Raw genomic sequence first — 12593 nt, forward strand, 5'->3', positions numbered from 1 at the left:
CTGTGGTAAGACTACACATGCTACAGATGCATTTGACTGAGATTAGATTAAAGGTTGCAGTATTCCTTTAACTCACTTTTAATCTGTTTTTCTTTTTCTCACTTTCTCTCACTGTTATGTAAAACACACACACAAACACACACACACACACATTCCATTCCAATTCTATCTGTTCCTGTTTTCCATCACATACCCTGTTTCTTTTATGATACTGTAAATGAGAACCTCACGCTGGGTTCTCTACCGCCCCAAACAGGTAGCTTCATTTAAAAAAAAAAAAACTAAGATTATACTGTATATAGAATCAGCTGAGATAAATTGCTTTCAACATTACAAGTGCCCGAGTCCATTGTGACGGCTCAGAAAAGAAACTTTACAATAAATAAATATGACATAATAAATAACAGGGACATTTGCATCATACTGTAGACAGCTCATCTGAATCTGAACAAACACCTCAGCATGTGACAGAGCCCTTAAAACAGCTACTGAGGCTGAGACATTGAAAAAGGCCTCGTGAATAAGCCAAATGCTACATGTCACGCAAAAAAAACCCTTAGTCAATCCTAAGTATGGACAAGTTAAACACTGAGATGTCACCATAAATGGGTTGTGGCTTCATCAGTGAAATGTGGCATCACGCCATTACTTTAAGTCTCCACCTTGTAAAGAATACACTCCAGAAACATGTAATGATGTCGCAGTTATTTCATATTGACATCAGGAAAGGTGACCCATGATGTCGCAATAAAATGTTCACCAGACATCACAGTAAAATCAGCCTTGTGATCATAGTGCATCTCATTGACCATCACAAGAAACTGCCATGTGCTGTCAAAATCGACTGCAGTCATAATGTGATGTAAGCACGCTCCTCTAATACAGTCTCGGTCTCCTTTTACTTCTGTATTTCCTTTTTGGCACGTCGTTCACATCGGTATTCAAAATGTTGTCATAATAATACTAATAATACTTACAATAATCATAATTTACTGTGCATTCAAATAATAAGGACGTTTTAATGCTACGTTCGTGTGTCTCTCCTGTTCCAAAATGACCCGACCGGCTCTGTCTTCCACTGCCCCAGAAACTTGTTTCAGACAGAGGTCAAAGTTCATGGACCCGGTGATGAGCGTTCAGTTAGAGCTGTCTGAGGTGTGTTTGTGAGTGGCTCGACCGTTGAGCCCATGAGCATGGCTGATGGAGGGACTGGACTGGGTTTTGCGCATGTGACTGTCTCTGCTGTCTCCACTGAACACACTGGCCTCGATTTTATCCAGGTCGTCACTCCCAACACGCAACTTGGCCTGTAGCAGGTTGACATATGTCTCATAACGGCTTTTCTGCACACACACACACACACACACACAAAGCAGTTAATAATGTATCCTGGACATGCAGGAAACACATTCACAAACACAGGATTATGTGAATTATATGGCATCAAGTCATTTAAGGTAATGCATGAAAAGAGCTTCAACATGCTTCTGACCTCATAAGTAAGGTAGTGCTCTTTGATGCGGTACTCCTCTGACTCTTTGCTCTTGGGCGTGAGCTCCGTTGGATTTCGTTTGTGCTCCTCCACCTCTAAGGAGATCTGCTTCAGTTTGTTCTCATGACACTTCAGTTGTTCCTCCTGCACAGATTTACAAGTACAACAGAATAAGAAAGGGGTTGAAGACATCAAGCGCACACACACACACACACACACACACACACACACACACACAATTCCCACACAACATCTCTCCCCTATTCTCTTTTCGACAGCTACCAATGGGGTGAAAACTAATCCGAAGATTAATTGTTTCTTCTAAGACACAAACAGACAGATATTTTCAATCTGCTGCATCACAGGGCAGTGCAACACTCAGAGCATATGACTCATATATGTGCCTATAGGTACAGTATATGGTGGCACATATATATGGTGGCTCAAGCAGTTAAGCACTAGGTTGTTGATTGCATGATCAGGTTTCATGGAACATCCCGCCACTCTTGGGCCCTTGAGTAAGGCCCTTAACCCTCTCTTTTCCAGAGGTGCTATATCATAGCTGAACCTTATCTCTGACCCCAACCTCCAAAGTTGGGATATGAAAAGAAAAAATGTTACTATGCTGTAATGTATTCGGTCTATCTTACAGACACCTGTGGATTAGCTACTGTTGCTGTGATTGACAGGGGAGTAACAGTATGTTATCCCTCCCACCAAAACTGCTCAGACACTTATGTATATTTTAATGGCACATAAATTGCCATACAAGAGTCTCAGTGATATATATCATAATGTGTTTATGTTGAGTATGCGGCGCTTAAGCCCTCTTCAAAGTTAATTTAGTGTGAAGTGAATGGAAAAAACTTCAGCATTTTTATTTTGGAAAAACGTCAACATTTTTATTTTGACCTTTTTCTTTGTTATAGAAAACAGTTTCAACTAAAATTTGAAAAATGTCTTTACCAAAACGGTCATTTCTAACTGAGCCTGTAGTGTCTTGCCTTGTTAGTGTGTAAGCATGTGTGTGTACCTGGTTGAGCCTGGTTGTAGATGATGGTAACAAAGGTCTGCAGAATTTTTTCATGGAACCTATGGCAGCAGGAAATGCAGGAGCAGAGAACAGAGCAGCCACCAAATTAATCCTGAAGATCCATGACATCATCTCCTCCTCACTCCTACACAGACACATACAATCATACCACTTTTATCAATTAAATAACAATCTGAAAACAATGCAAAAAAAGATAAAAATGTCTGGCATGAATTAAAACCAATAAGCTTATTTAAAAGTAGTTTCAAACTTACGGCGCCTGGAAGAGGAAGACTCTCCAGTCTGACGTTTTGAGCTTGAGAACATTAGGCCTCTTGCTGTAGTCGCAGGCCCTGGTGGCCAAAGCATGGTGCACACGCACTGCGTTTTTCAGGTCCACTTCAGACAGGTCTTTATCAGGCTTATACTCATCCTCAACACAAGAGGGAGACAGAGAGCAGGAAAATGAGTGGGTTTCATAAGCTGGGTCATGCTGCAGCAGTGTTCATGTGCAATGATGAAAAACAGTGGAGGCAGAGACAGTCAGTGTTTGTGTATTGTGTTTGTGTGTGTGTGTGTGTGTGTGTGTGTGTGTGTGTGTGTGTGTTTGTGTGTAAAATACTTTCTGCAGGTAGAGGATCATGCCCTTCAGCACAGCATAGAATTTCTTCCAGCCTCGTCGTCCTCTTGGGGCTACAGAGAAAAATAGAGAGAGACCGAGAGCGACAGATGCAGCATGAGGGAGAAAGAGTTACATAGTTAAGGATGAATTTTACTAATGCCTTTGGTTGAACACAGATGCTGTATCCAGCTTTAAGAAATATCTCCCTATCTCCTCCACCTCCTGGAAGCCTGGGATCTTGCTCGCCAGCCTGCTAGCTCAGCTGAGCACACACTCTGATTAGTCTAATTAGGATTTACATCACATTGAGACATAGACACATTCACCGTAGAAAGATTCGGCCCTTCATTACCAAGTTGCTTTATATATATATATATATATATATATATATATATATATATATATATATATATATATATATATATATATATGAATGCTTTGATTCTCATGTGTGGTGTGATCTTCTCTCTCTCTCTGTACCTGTATTAATCTTCGTGTATGTATCACAAAATATCTGCAAAACACCTTTGTTCTAAAAATGTCCTTATTATCCTTTTCAGCACAAAGATACCTTTTTCAATTCAGTATGTAATTACCAGACTTAGGAAGTACATTAGCAAAGGGAAATCACTGTCATCAATCTAAATGCAAGGGATCTCATGTTTATCATGAGGCTACTGCCATCTTCTGGAATAGTGATATATTTTCTTTCATACTGAGGCAGATCAGCACTCTCTCTCTCTCTCTCTCTCTCTCTCTCTTTCTCTCTCTCTCTCTCTCTCTCTCTCTCTCTGAGCTACACATGCTACTCCTGAGACCCCTTCTTCTCCCTGGATCTGTCTGATTCATCCTGATGCCTCATCTCATCACTTGGAAACGACTTGCTGCTGCTGAGCATAGCCCAACATGGACAACTAGAGATACATGAGATTACTGTGGATGGTACCACTTAAACACCAAAAAGATGATATTGTATTGCAATTTATATGAACATCTGATAGCCGCAACAAAATAGACTTCATCTTAAAATTAGAATGAATTTCCTAGTTACACAACTGCATTCTTTACACAGTTCTAGAAAGAAAAAATGATTTATAATCGCACTATACGGTGTGACCCAGATGAGTTCCCTTTTATCTCTGGTTACGTTCTTCTACTAATATCATCTCAGGGATATTTTCCTTGCTAACTTTACCCTGTAAAATGTATTAAATTTTAAAATGATTTTTACTGTGAGCTTGACCAGACAGTTTGTGTGAATGAATGAATAGTGTAAATGTGGTATTCAAATTAATAAATGTGGTCTTTCTTTGTTCCATGAGCTTCATATCTGACTGCTTGCCCACATGCACGTAAAAACATATCTGATTTTTCTGTCTAGTCCTGTGAACCTTTCTGGCAAAATAAATAAATAAATAAATAAATAAATAAATAAATAGCTAGACAAACAAACAAACAAACAAATAAATAGCTAGATAGAGAAATAAATAAACAAATAAAACAACACAAATAGTGGACCTTCTATTTTTTTCTTTTTCTTCCCTCCGTTTTCCCCTAAATTTAGTCACCTGTGACCTAATTCTTTTCATACAACAGTTTCCAGCTTGGGAGGAAAAGAGATAACACATATTTCCCAGTTTGATTCTACTCAGCATTATCATTCGAAATTGCCGCTCATGTTTTACACACATAGGACTGTGCAATCTGCCCTCCCCATATACTCAAGCACACAGACGCCACCGATTTAAAAACATTGCTGTGACTGACATGGGACAGGGAGAGGGTAAGCCAACCTTCACGCTCAGATAGCATACTGTATTGCTTCCTTATATTTGTGTTGTTTCAAACTACTTATCTCATAATGATGATTAATAGATTCATATTTCTTTAGGTCCCTACCATGAATCAAAAAGGCTATATGTTATGCAGCTTTTCACAAGCGATGCTAGATCTTTGAGTCAACATTAAATATATACAGAAGTTGTTCTAACAACAGTGATTTGTCACATATTTCTAAAGTAGAGGTTTGCACACACACGCACACACACACACATACACACACACACACACACACACACACACACACAAACACACACACACACACACACACACAAACACAGAAATACACATTGTGCATTCTCTCTTGCTGTCTAAAACACTCACTGCGTTTGCCGTCCATATCTGCATGGCTCTTACGAGTCAGGACTCCATGTTTGTATGTTGTAGCATTGAGCAGGAGCGGGATGGCAATAAAAGGGTTATTTCCATCCGTTACCCTAACAGCCCGCTTGCTCCCTGCCTCACACTGGTCCTCAACCAGCTCGGACAGACTCTTCCTCAATTCCTCTTCCTCACTGCAGATGGAGATTAAGTTACACATCCACAACTAGATATGTCAAAGTAGCTAGAAAATATTTATATATACTTTACAATGTATCTCCTAATCCAGAGCAGATACTTACATGGCCCATTCCAGTTTTTCATTCTTTATTGAATTATACAGCACCTAGTCCAGAAAGAGTGAGAAAATCGAGCCCTGACATTAGTTGTATGCTGAATTAAACACAACACTACACAAAAACATATCACACATCATATGAGATAAATGCTGAGATTGAGTTTAAAGGTAAAGTTCACCCAGAAACATATGAACATGTTTATGCTGAAATATTTACAATATATTCAGTGAGTGTTGTTGGCTGATGGATTCCTGTTATTCGTCCTTGCAGGTAATTGGTGCCTTTGCTAGTGCAGGTGTTTAATGGCGTTTAATACAAGACAGAATGGAAAGATTTTGCTGTCAGCTCTCAAATTAAAGTCATAATAATGTCAAATTAATAGGAATGACAGTCTAACATTGGACTCTGAGTTCCAAAAGGCAACATAGCTCTATAGAACATATATACATATAAATTACAGCACAGTGAAATTCTTTCTTCACATATCCCAACTTTGGTGGACAGGGTCAGAGCGCAGGGTCAGCCATGATACATGCAACTGGCGCAGAAAGGGTTAAGGGGTTAAGGGCTTTGATCAAGGGCCCAAAAGTGGCAGCTAGACAGTGCTGGGGCTTGAACCCTTTTAAACAACCCAGATGCTTAACTGCTTGAGCCACCACAGCCCCATGATACAGTGACACACATGTATCATGACAAGTATCATGCAGTTGTGCTCAGATAATTGACGATGACAAGCACAACAGCATTGATGATGTTAGTAGAGCTTTGGACCCTGATCCGTTTGACCATGGTGTACAGATGAGGTGGACCTGGACAGACTAAAGGATTAAAGCACTGCTGCATCAATCTCTTTAGGTAGAGACGAAGCAAGGGCTAAACCAGACTGTTCCACTATCAGCAGGTAGTCGCATGGCATTCTAGGTATGACAATGTGAAATTAAGCAAAGATATAACAAGAAGCTTAAACAAAAGATGTCAACTCATTTCAAAAGTCATTCAGGGTGGATTTTTTTCTTAATTACTGTGCTTCATACCTTGAGTAAATCTTTGGGAAAATCCTTTCCATCATTCAGGCCATCCAGATTGCTTATGAACTGCTGACAGGACATCTTCTTGCCGATGTTCTAAAACAACCACAAAGAATGTCACTCTTAACTTGCTTTATATTACTGTTGAATCAGTATTGTGCTGCATTTTAGTAGCTTAATGTAACCGATGAAACTAAAAGTTAGTCATAAAAAAGTAATGTAGATGTAGATGAAGGGAAACTGATAGGTCAGTATTTACCACCACCACCACCACCACCAGATGGCAGTAGTGTAGTGTGTCGCTGCCAAACAAATACACACATAGTGCACACCACCCAAGCTTTCTCAAATTGCACCATTTTGTTTCTCGTTCTTCGTTCAAGAACAGGATCTGTTTAGCCACAACATGCAAATCTGCTCTAATATCAACATCTCATTCAGCACAACCAGAAACAGATGTGGTGCACATTCTAAATGTCACATTTTCACTATCTTGGAAGTGATCGGATTTGGCAGAAAGGTCTCAGTAAGAAAAAAGGTAATGTAAGAAAAAGAATAAAAGAAATAGACAGAGACACTGTAGAAAGGAGTCGCACTTACCACCTGATCATGACAGCAGCCACGGAATGAAGTGTGTGTATTAGGGAATAGAAGTCAGACACAGGGAGACAGGAGTGTGTTAGAGGGACAGCAGGTTTTTTAAAAAATGATGTGTTTTTAGAGAACATTTTAAACTGAAGGGAAATCGTAGTCAGATAAGATTTATGGCTGTCCATAAGATCCTGCTGTGAACTATCCTCTCTGTCCTCTCATCAGTCAGTGTTAACTAGCTGAAATCTAAAGTAGCATATCTGACAATCAGTATTGGGTTACTGAATCACTGACTAATATTCATAAGGCTGTGCCAATTCAGTAAAAATGTCGAGAATACAGAAAAAACAACGAATGAACAGAAAATTGAGGGAAATGCAGTAACGTCTGGGGCTTTAAAACGTGTTGATTTTGTACATCACTTTATGCATTCTGTTAAAATTAGAGAAGATCATTAGCATACACATCACCGCTGTGTGTTTCTACCATCATGCAAAGCCTGTAATTATGCAGTACATGGAACTAAATCAAATGTTTTGGCTGCATTTCCATATGTTACATATGTAGTGTTTACAAACTGATGCATCTCAGGAGGTACTGTGTGTAATAAGCTCATTAGCACAGAAGAAACTGAGTCTTTGGTATGTCTGTAATTGCAGCTGATTTAAGCTGTATTTTATACTGGTCATTTATCCCTTTTTTCCTTTTTTTTTAGACGCCCACCACTAGTTTGTGGTGTGTGTGTTTAGCTACATATGTAACATGTGTGTGTATGTGTGTGTGTGTGTGTTTGTGTGTGTGTGTGTGTGTGTGTGTGTGTGTGCACATGTTTATACATACATGGCCATGCAGGTCTGTATTAAGAAGCATAAGAGCACAGGTCAGTGTATGGGCTCCATCTGTAAATCAAAAGAACAAATGTATTTAAAATATATAAGTACAATATATAGTCACCTCCAAAGGCCCAAAAGTATTGTAACAATACTTTTTTCTGTTACACAATGAATTCTTAATTCTTAAGACATCAGGCTTTTAAATCAAATTATGAATATGACACAACAAATGATATTTGGCTGTAGATATTTTGAAAAATTTTGTACCTTTTGTTTGAATCCCACCCACTTTTTAATTGATCAATAATATTAAAATGTGACTGGCAGGTGTTTCTTGTTTCTCTCAGTTAAATTTAAATACTATTTAAAAACATAATAGCTATAAATGTCTACTCTTGGTTTAAACCCTAGGTTTCACCTGTGAAGACTACAGAGGAGACCAGACAGTTTATGAGAGAAAAGCAAGAGGAATAATTGAGCAACGCATTTGCTCAAGCATTGGCCATAGCCAATACATCGATTTGGAATGTACTTAAAGAGAAAGAAACCATGGTGTTCGAACAACCGAGAAAACTACAGCAGCAATGCTGTGAGAGCTGAAAAAATAAAAAACAACATTCAATGACATCACTAACAACCTCTACAACACAGGGGTGAAGGTATCATAATCCACAGTTTGAAGAAGACTGTAGATACTATAGACCATACTGCAAAATGCAAACCACTCATCAGCAGTAATTATCAGAAGGCCAGATTAGAATTCAAAAAAAGTCCAGAGATGAGCCACAAAAGTTCTGGAACCAAGATTAACCTCTACCAAAGTGATGGAAAGTGTGAAGAAAGAAAGAATCTGCTCATGATCCAAAATATTCAAGCTCATCATTCAAGCTGGAAGTAGTGTCATGGCTCATTAATCTTTATTGATGATGTAACTCACAATGGTAGCAACAGAATGAATTCAGAACTCTACAGAATATTCTGTCTGCCAATTTACTGAGAAATGCACCCAATCGAATTAGGAAGAATGTGCATGCATAGATTCCTGTAGATACATCCAGCACCTTTGGTTAATGATCACATCAAACATCAAAAGGGGAAAATGCAATGTCATTGATTTTGACTGTGGCATGATTGCTGGTGCCCAACAGGCCGATTAAAGAAGTTTCATAACTGCTGAACTCCTGTGATTTTCACATAGTCTGTACATAGATTACTCAAAATACCACAATAAAGAAAGGCTACAGCAACCCAGATAACCACTATGTACAAATGTGGTGAGCAGAAAAGCATCTCAGAATGCACAACATTTGAAACCCTTAGCTGGATGTGCTACAATAGCAGAAGACCATGTCTGCTTTCATGTCTGTCAGGCAAGAACAGAAATCTGAAGATGCAGTGGACACATGATCACCAAAACTGGACAGCTGAAGATTGGATAAAGATTGGATAGACTGGTCTGATGAATCTCAATTTTTGCTGAGTCACACAGATGGTAGGGTCAGAATTTTATGCGAACAGCATGAATTAATAAACCAACCCCTTCATAGACACAATTTATTTTTACATCTTCTCATGGCTACTTCCAGCATGTCATAAAGCAAAAGTCATCTTAAACTGGTTTAAGGAACATTAAAATGAGTACAGTGTTCTTCACTGGATTTACCAGTCACCAGATCTGAATCCAATAAGCACATTTGTTATGTGGTACAGCCTGAAAGTGCACCAAGGAAATCTTCACGTCAAATCATGTCAACATGGACCAGAATCTTAAAGGAATATTTCTAACCCAGACTACCCAGTGTTACTATAATGTTCCTAATAAAGTGCTCTCTGAGTGCAAATTCAAAATCAGTGACTTTTTAAGACTGAAAATGTGCACAAGAAGGAATGTTAAGCTACAGCTTTCTTTGTATAACTTGATATTTGGATTATTTTAAATTCATACGTTTAAGTGCATAGGATTTTTTTGTGTTTAAAAGAAATTCATGATTATTGAGTCAGGGGACCAAAATACTCTATAACAAGAAGTTCCTGAGCTGCTGAGACTCACTCTGACAATCATGCAAAAATAATTCACAGCTCGTATTGTGTCAGTATTGTGTTGAAGGTGTCAGGACAGGATTTTAAATTTACAGCCTTGCATGCATAAACCAGCATACATCAAACATCATCATACCCCAGCTTGGCATGACAGAAGTTCAGGTACATAGTGGCAGACAGGAACTGCAGTCAATAATGACAGGGAAATTCTGAGTAAGAGAAAGTAAACAATCTAATGGAAGGCTGTCTTGGTTACAGTGGGTGAGACTGACATTCTTGTGCATCTTCTGGCCCTCATCTGTATGTTTCTTACTTAGCTTGCTTACACTATTTTTAACACTACTTGTGCCCAACAATATGGTTTTTCAGTATTTTTATCAGGGGTTTCCACCACTCAAGTTTTCTACCCCAGTCCAAAGAAAGCTACCTCCAAATTGTCTGTAGTGTGTGAATGAGTGTGTGATTGAGCCCTAAGATGGACTGGCATCCCATCCAGGGTGTACCCTGCATTGTACTATGAGTCCCTTTGGGTAAGCTTCAGGTTCCCTGTGACCCCATAGGATAAGCAGAGTAGAAGATGGATGGATGGATGGATGGATGGATGGATGGAATTAATTTTTTCTGGTATTTGCTTTGGTCTGATAAAATCCTTTACTGTGACTGCATCCAAAACATCTTTCACCAGTTGATGGTCATTGATGTGGCATAGGCTTTTAACAGAGTGGCAAGGATCTTTTAAAAAGCAATAACCCATCGCTATGAATAATATATAGAGAGATACTTGCCTTCAGAGGTGAGGGCTTCTGGGTTACAGTGACAGAAGCGTTTGGAAAAGTGCACCAGGACTCTCTCTCGCTCCTGCGTCTCTCCCATCAGAGGAAATGCCTTCAAGAAGTTCCTGTTCCATGACGAGAAGGATCAAGACTTTCAGGAGGTATTATTAGTGTAAGAGTCAGAAAAACCTAGTGGACAGTCATCAAGTTCTAATCTGGGTAGTTCCCTAATTTGTGGAAATATATTACTACAAATAGAATAGTGAAAAATATGGATTGCACTAAGCACTAAAGCATTGTGAGTTGTGGTCAGCTAAACCAAATGAGTTTTATAATCGGATTTAAAAAATGAAGACTATCCCTCACATGGACAGGTAGGCTATTTAATACCATTAGTGCTCCATAAAAAGGGATTGCCGCCAGCTGTTCTCACTTTTTCATTTCAGAACAGAAAGGTGGTCCAGATTACCTTGATCACAGCTATCGCAGGCTCTGAGAGAGGAAAATACTGCATAGTGAAGATATTTTGGAACGTGTCCATGCAAGAAGCAGTTATATATAATAGGAGCTAGGAGGAAAAAAAAATCATTTTAGCAGTAGGAGAGCCAGAGTAGCTGTGGGCTTAACAGAATGCTGAGCTCAAATATTCCATTTGGGAAGTCTATTTGTACCATGACTAAGACACGGTGTTAGACAGACATGTGACAGCAAAGCCAAGAACTCCCACAGCTATGCCTTAAATAAAAAACAAAGAAGCAGCAAAGCTTAATATCTAGCGTGAGCTCTCTGTGTTCCAGCAACTGTGGCATCTTGACAGTCAGATGGCTAGATGTTTCTAGATCATTTATCATATCAAAATGAAATTGGAAAAAAAAAAGCATGTCTACGAACGTAAAGATTTTTTCCAGCTTTTGGTGGGGCAGATTGTCATTAACAGCACACTGTCACACTTGATGCACACTATAGTCTACTATTTAGTGATTTTTTTAAGTGACCTCGTAAAAGACAGTTAAGTGTCAACATCATCTACTATGTAGCACAGCTCGTTTTGAGCGGGTTTAGACGTACATTTGTTAAACTTTGTTTGAAATACTATCATTAACCAGCATTGACAGACCAACTACATCTCAAAATCACAACACAAAAACCCTTTCTCTCAGCCTTTGCACACATATTTCCTCCTTCCAGTCTTTACAATATTTAAAAATGAAAAAAATTAATCTGGATTATCTGATATAAAACAAAAGCTTGTTTTAAGTCTTAAACTAGCTCAATCTGTACACCCTGTGATAACACTTTTCATTCCCTGTGCATTGGTTAGCACAAATCCTGCCTAAATGGACCTCTATTAGGAACTGTTGTAGTTCCAATTAAGACGAAGGAGCACACTAACCCACGATTGCTCAAAGTGTAGCAAAATGAAAGAACTCTAGGTTCTATTTGTCAAATAACAAGTATTTCAACATGATTTCACAGGGATAGAGTACATGCCCCTATGGATGAGCCACCACTGCTGTAAGCGCAAGATATCAAACAGTTTGTATGAAATAAGAAACCAGACTTTACCTTAGTGCTCTATCTAAGGACAACCCTGTGAAGTCGAAGAAGCTCAGATACTCAGAGGCCACCATTTGGCTAAATTCATTACTGCAAAAGAGAGGGAGATGATTTTCTTTTGGTATTCAGTTTGACCAAACAGGCAGTTTTCAGCCCTAATGTCCA

The 12593-nt window shown here is 38.9% G+C and overlaps 1 protein-coding gene across 2 annotated transcripts in view; it reads right to left on the reverse strand.

The window, feature by feature from the left end:
• Positions 1-693: 693 nt before the first annotated feature.
• The window catches only part of psd2 (pleckstrin and Sec7 domain containing 2), a 33043-nt gene continuing 21143 nt past the window's right edge, over positions 694-12593 (reverse strand). For both annotated transcript variants that reach the window (XM_060885311.1, XM_060885310.1), the window contains 11 exons: positions 12438-12518; positions 10884-10996; positions 8066-8124; positions 6641-6730; positions 5610-5653; positions 5311-5501; positions 3148-3218; positions 2801-2958; positions 2526-2670; positions 1493-1636; positions 694-1343 (listed from right to left, as the gene is read on the reverse strand). In XM_060885311.1, coding sequence (XP_060741294.1) covers positions 1137-1343; positions 1493-1636; positions 2526-2670; positions 2801-2958; positions 3148-3218; positions 5311-5501; positions 5610-5653; positions 6641-6730; positions 8066-8124; positions 10884-10996; positions 12438-12518 — 1303 coding nt within the window. In that variant the 3' untranslated portion in view covers positions 694-1136. The remainder of the gene's footprint in view (positions 1344-1492; positions 1637-2525; positions 2671-2800; positions 2959-3147; positions 3219-5310; positions 5502-5609; positions 5654-6640; positions 6731-8065; positions 8125-10883; positions 10997-12437; positions 12519-12593) is intronic.

This window comes from Tachysurus vachellii, chromosome 13 (genome assembly GCF_030014155.1).
Source record: "Tachysurus vachellii isolate PV-2020 chromosome 13, HZAU_Pvac_v1, whole genome shotgun sequence".
NCBI classification, from domain to species: Eukaryota; Metazoa; Chordata; class Actinopteri; order Siluriformes; family Bagridae; genus Tachysurus; species Tachysurus vachellii.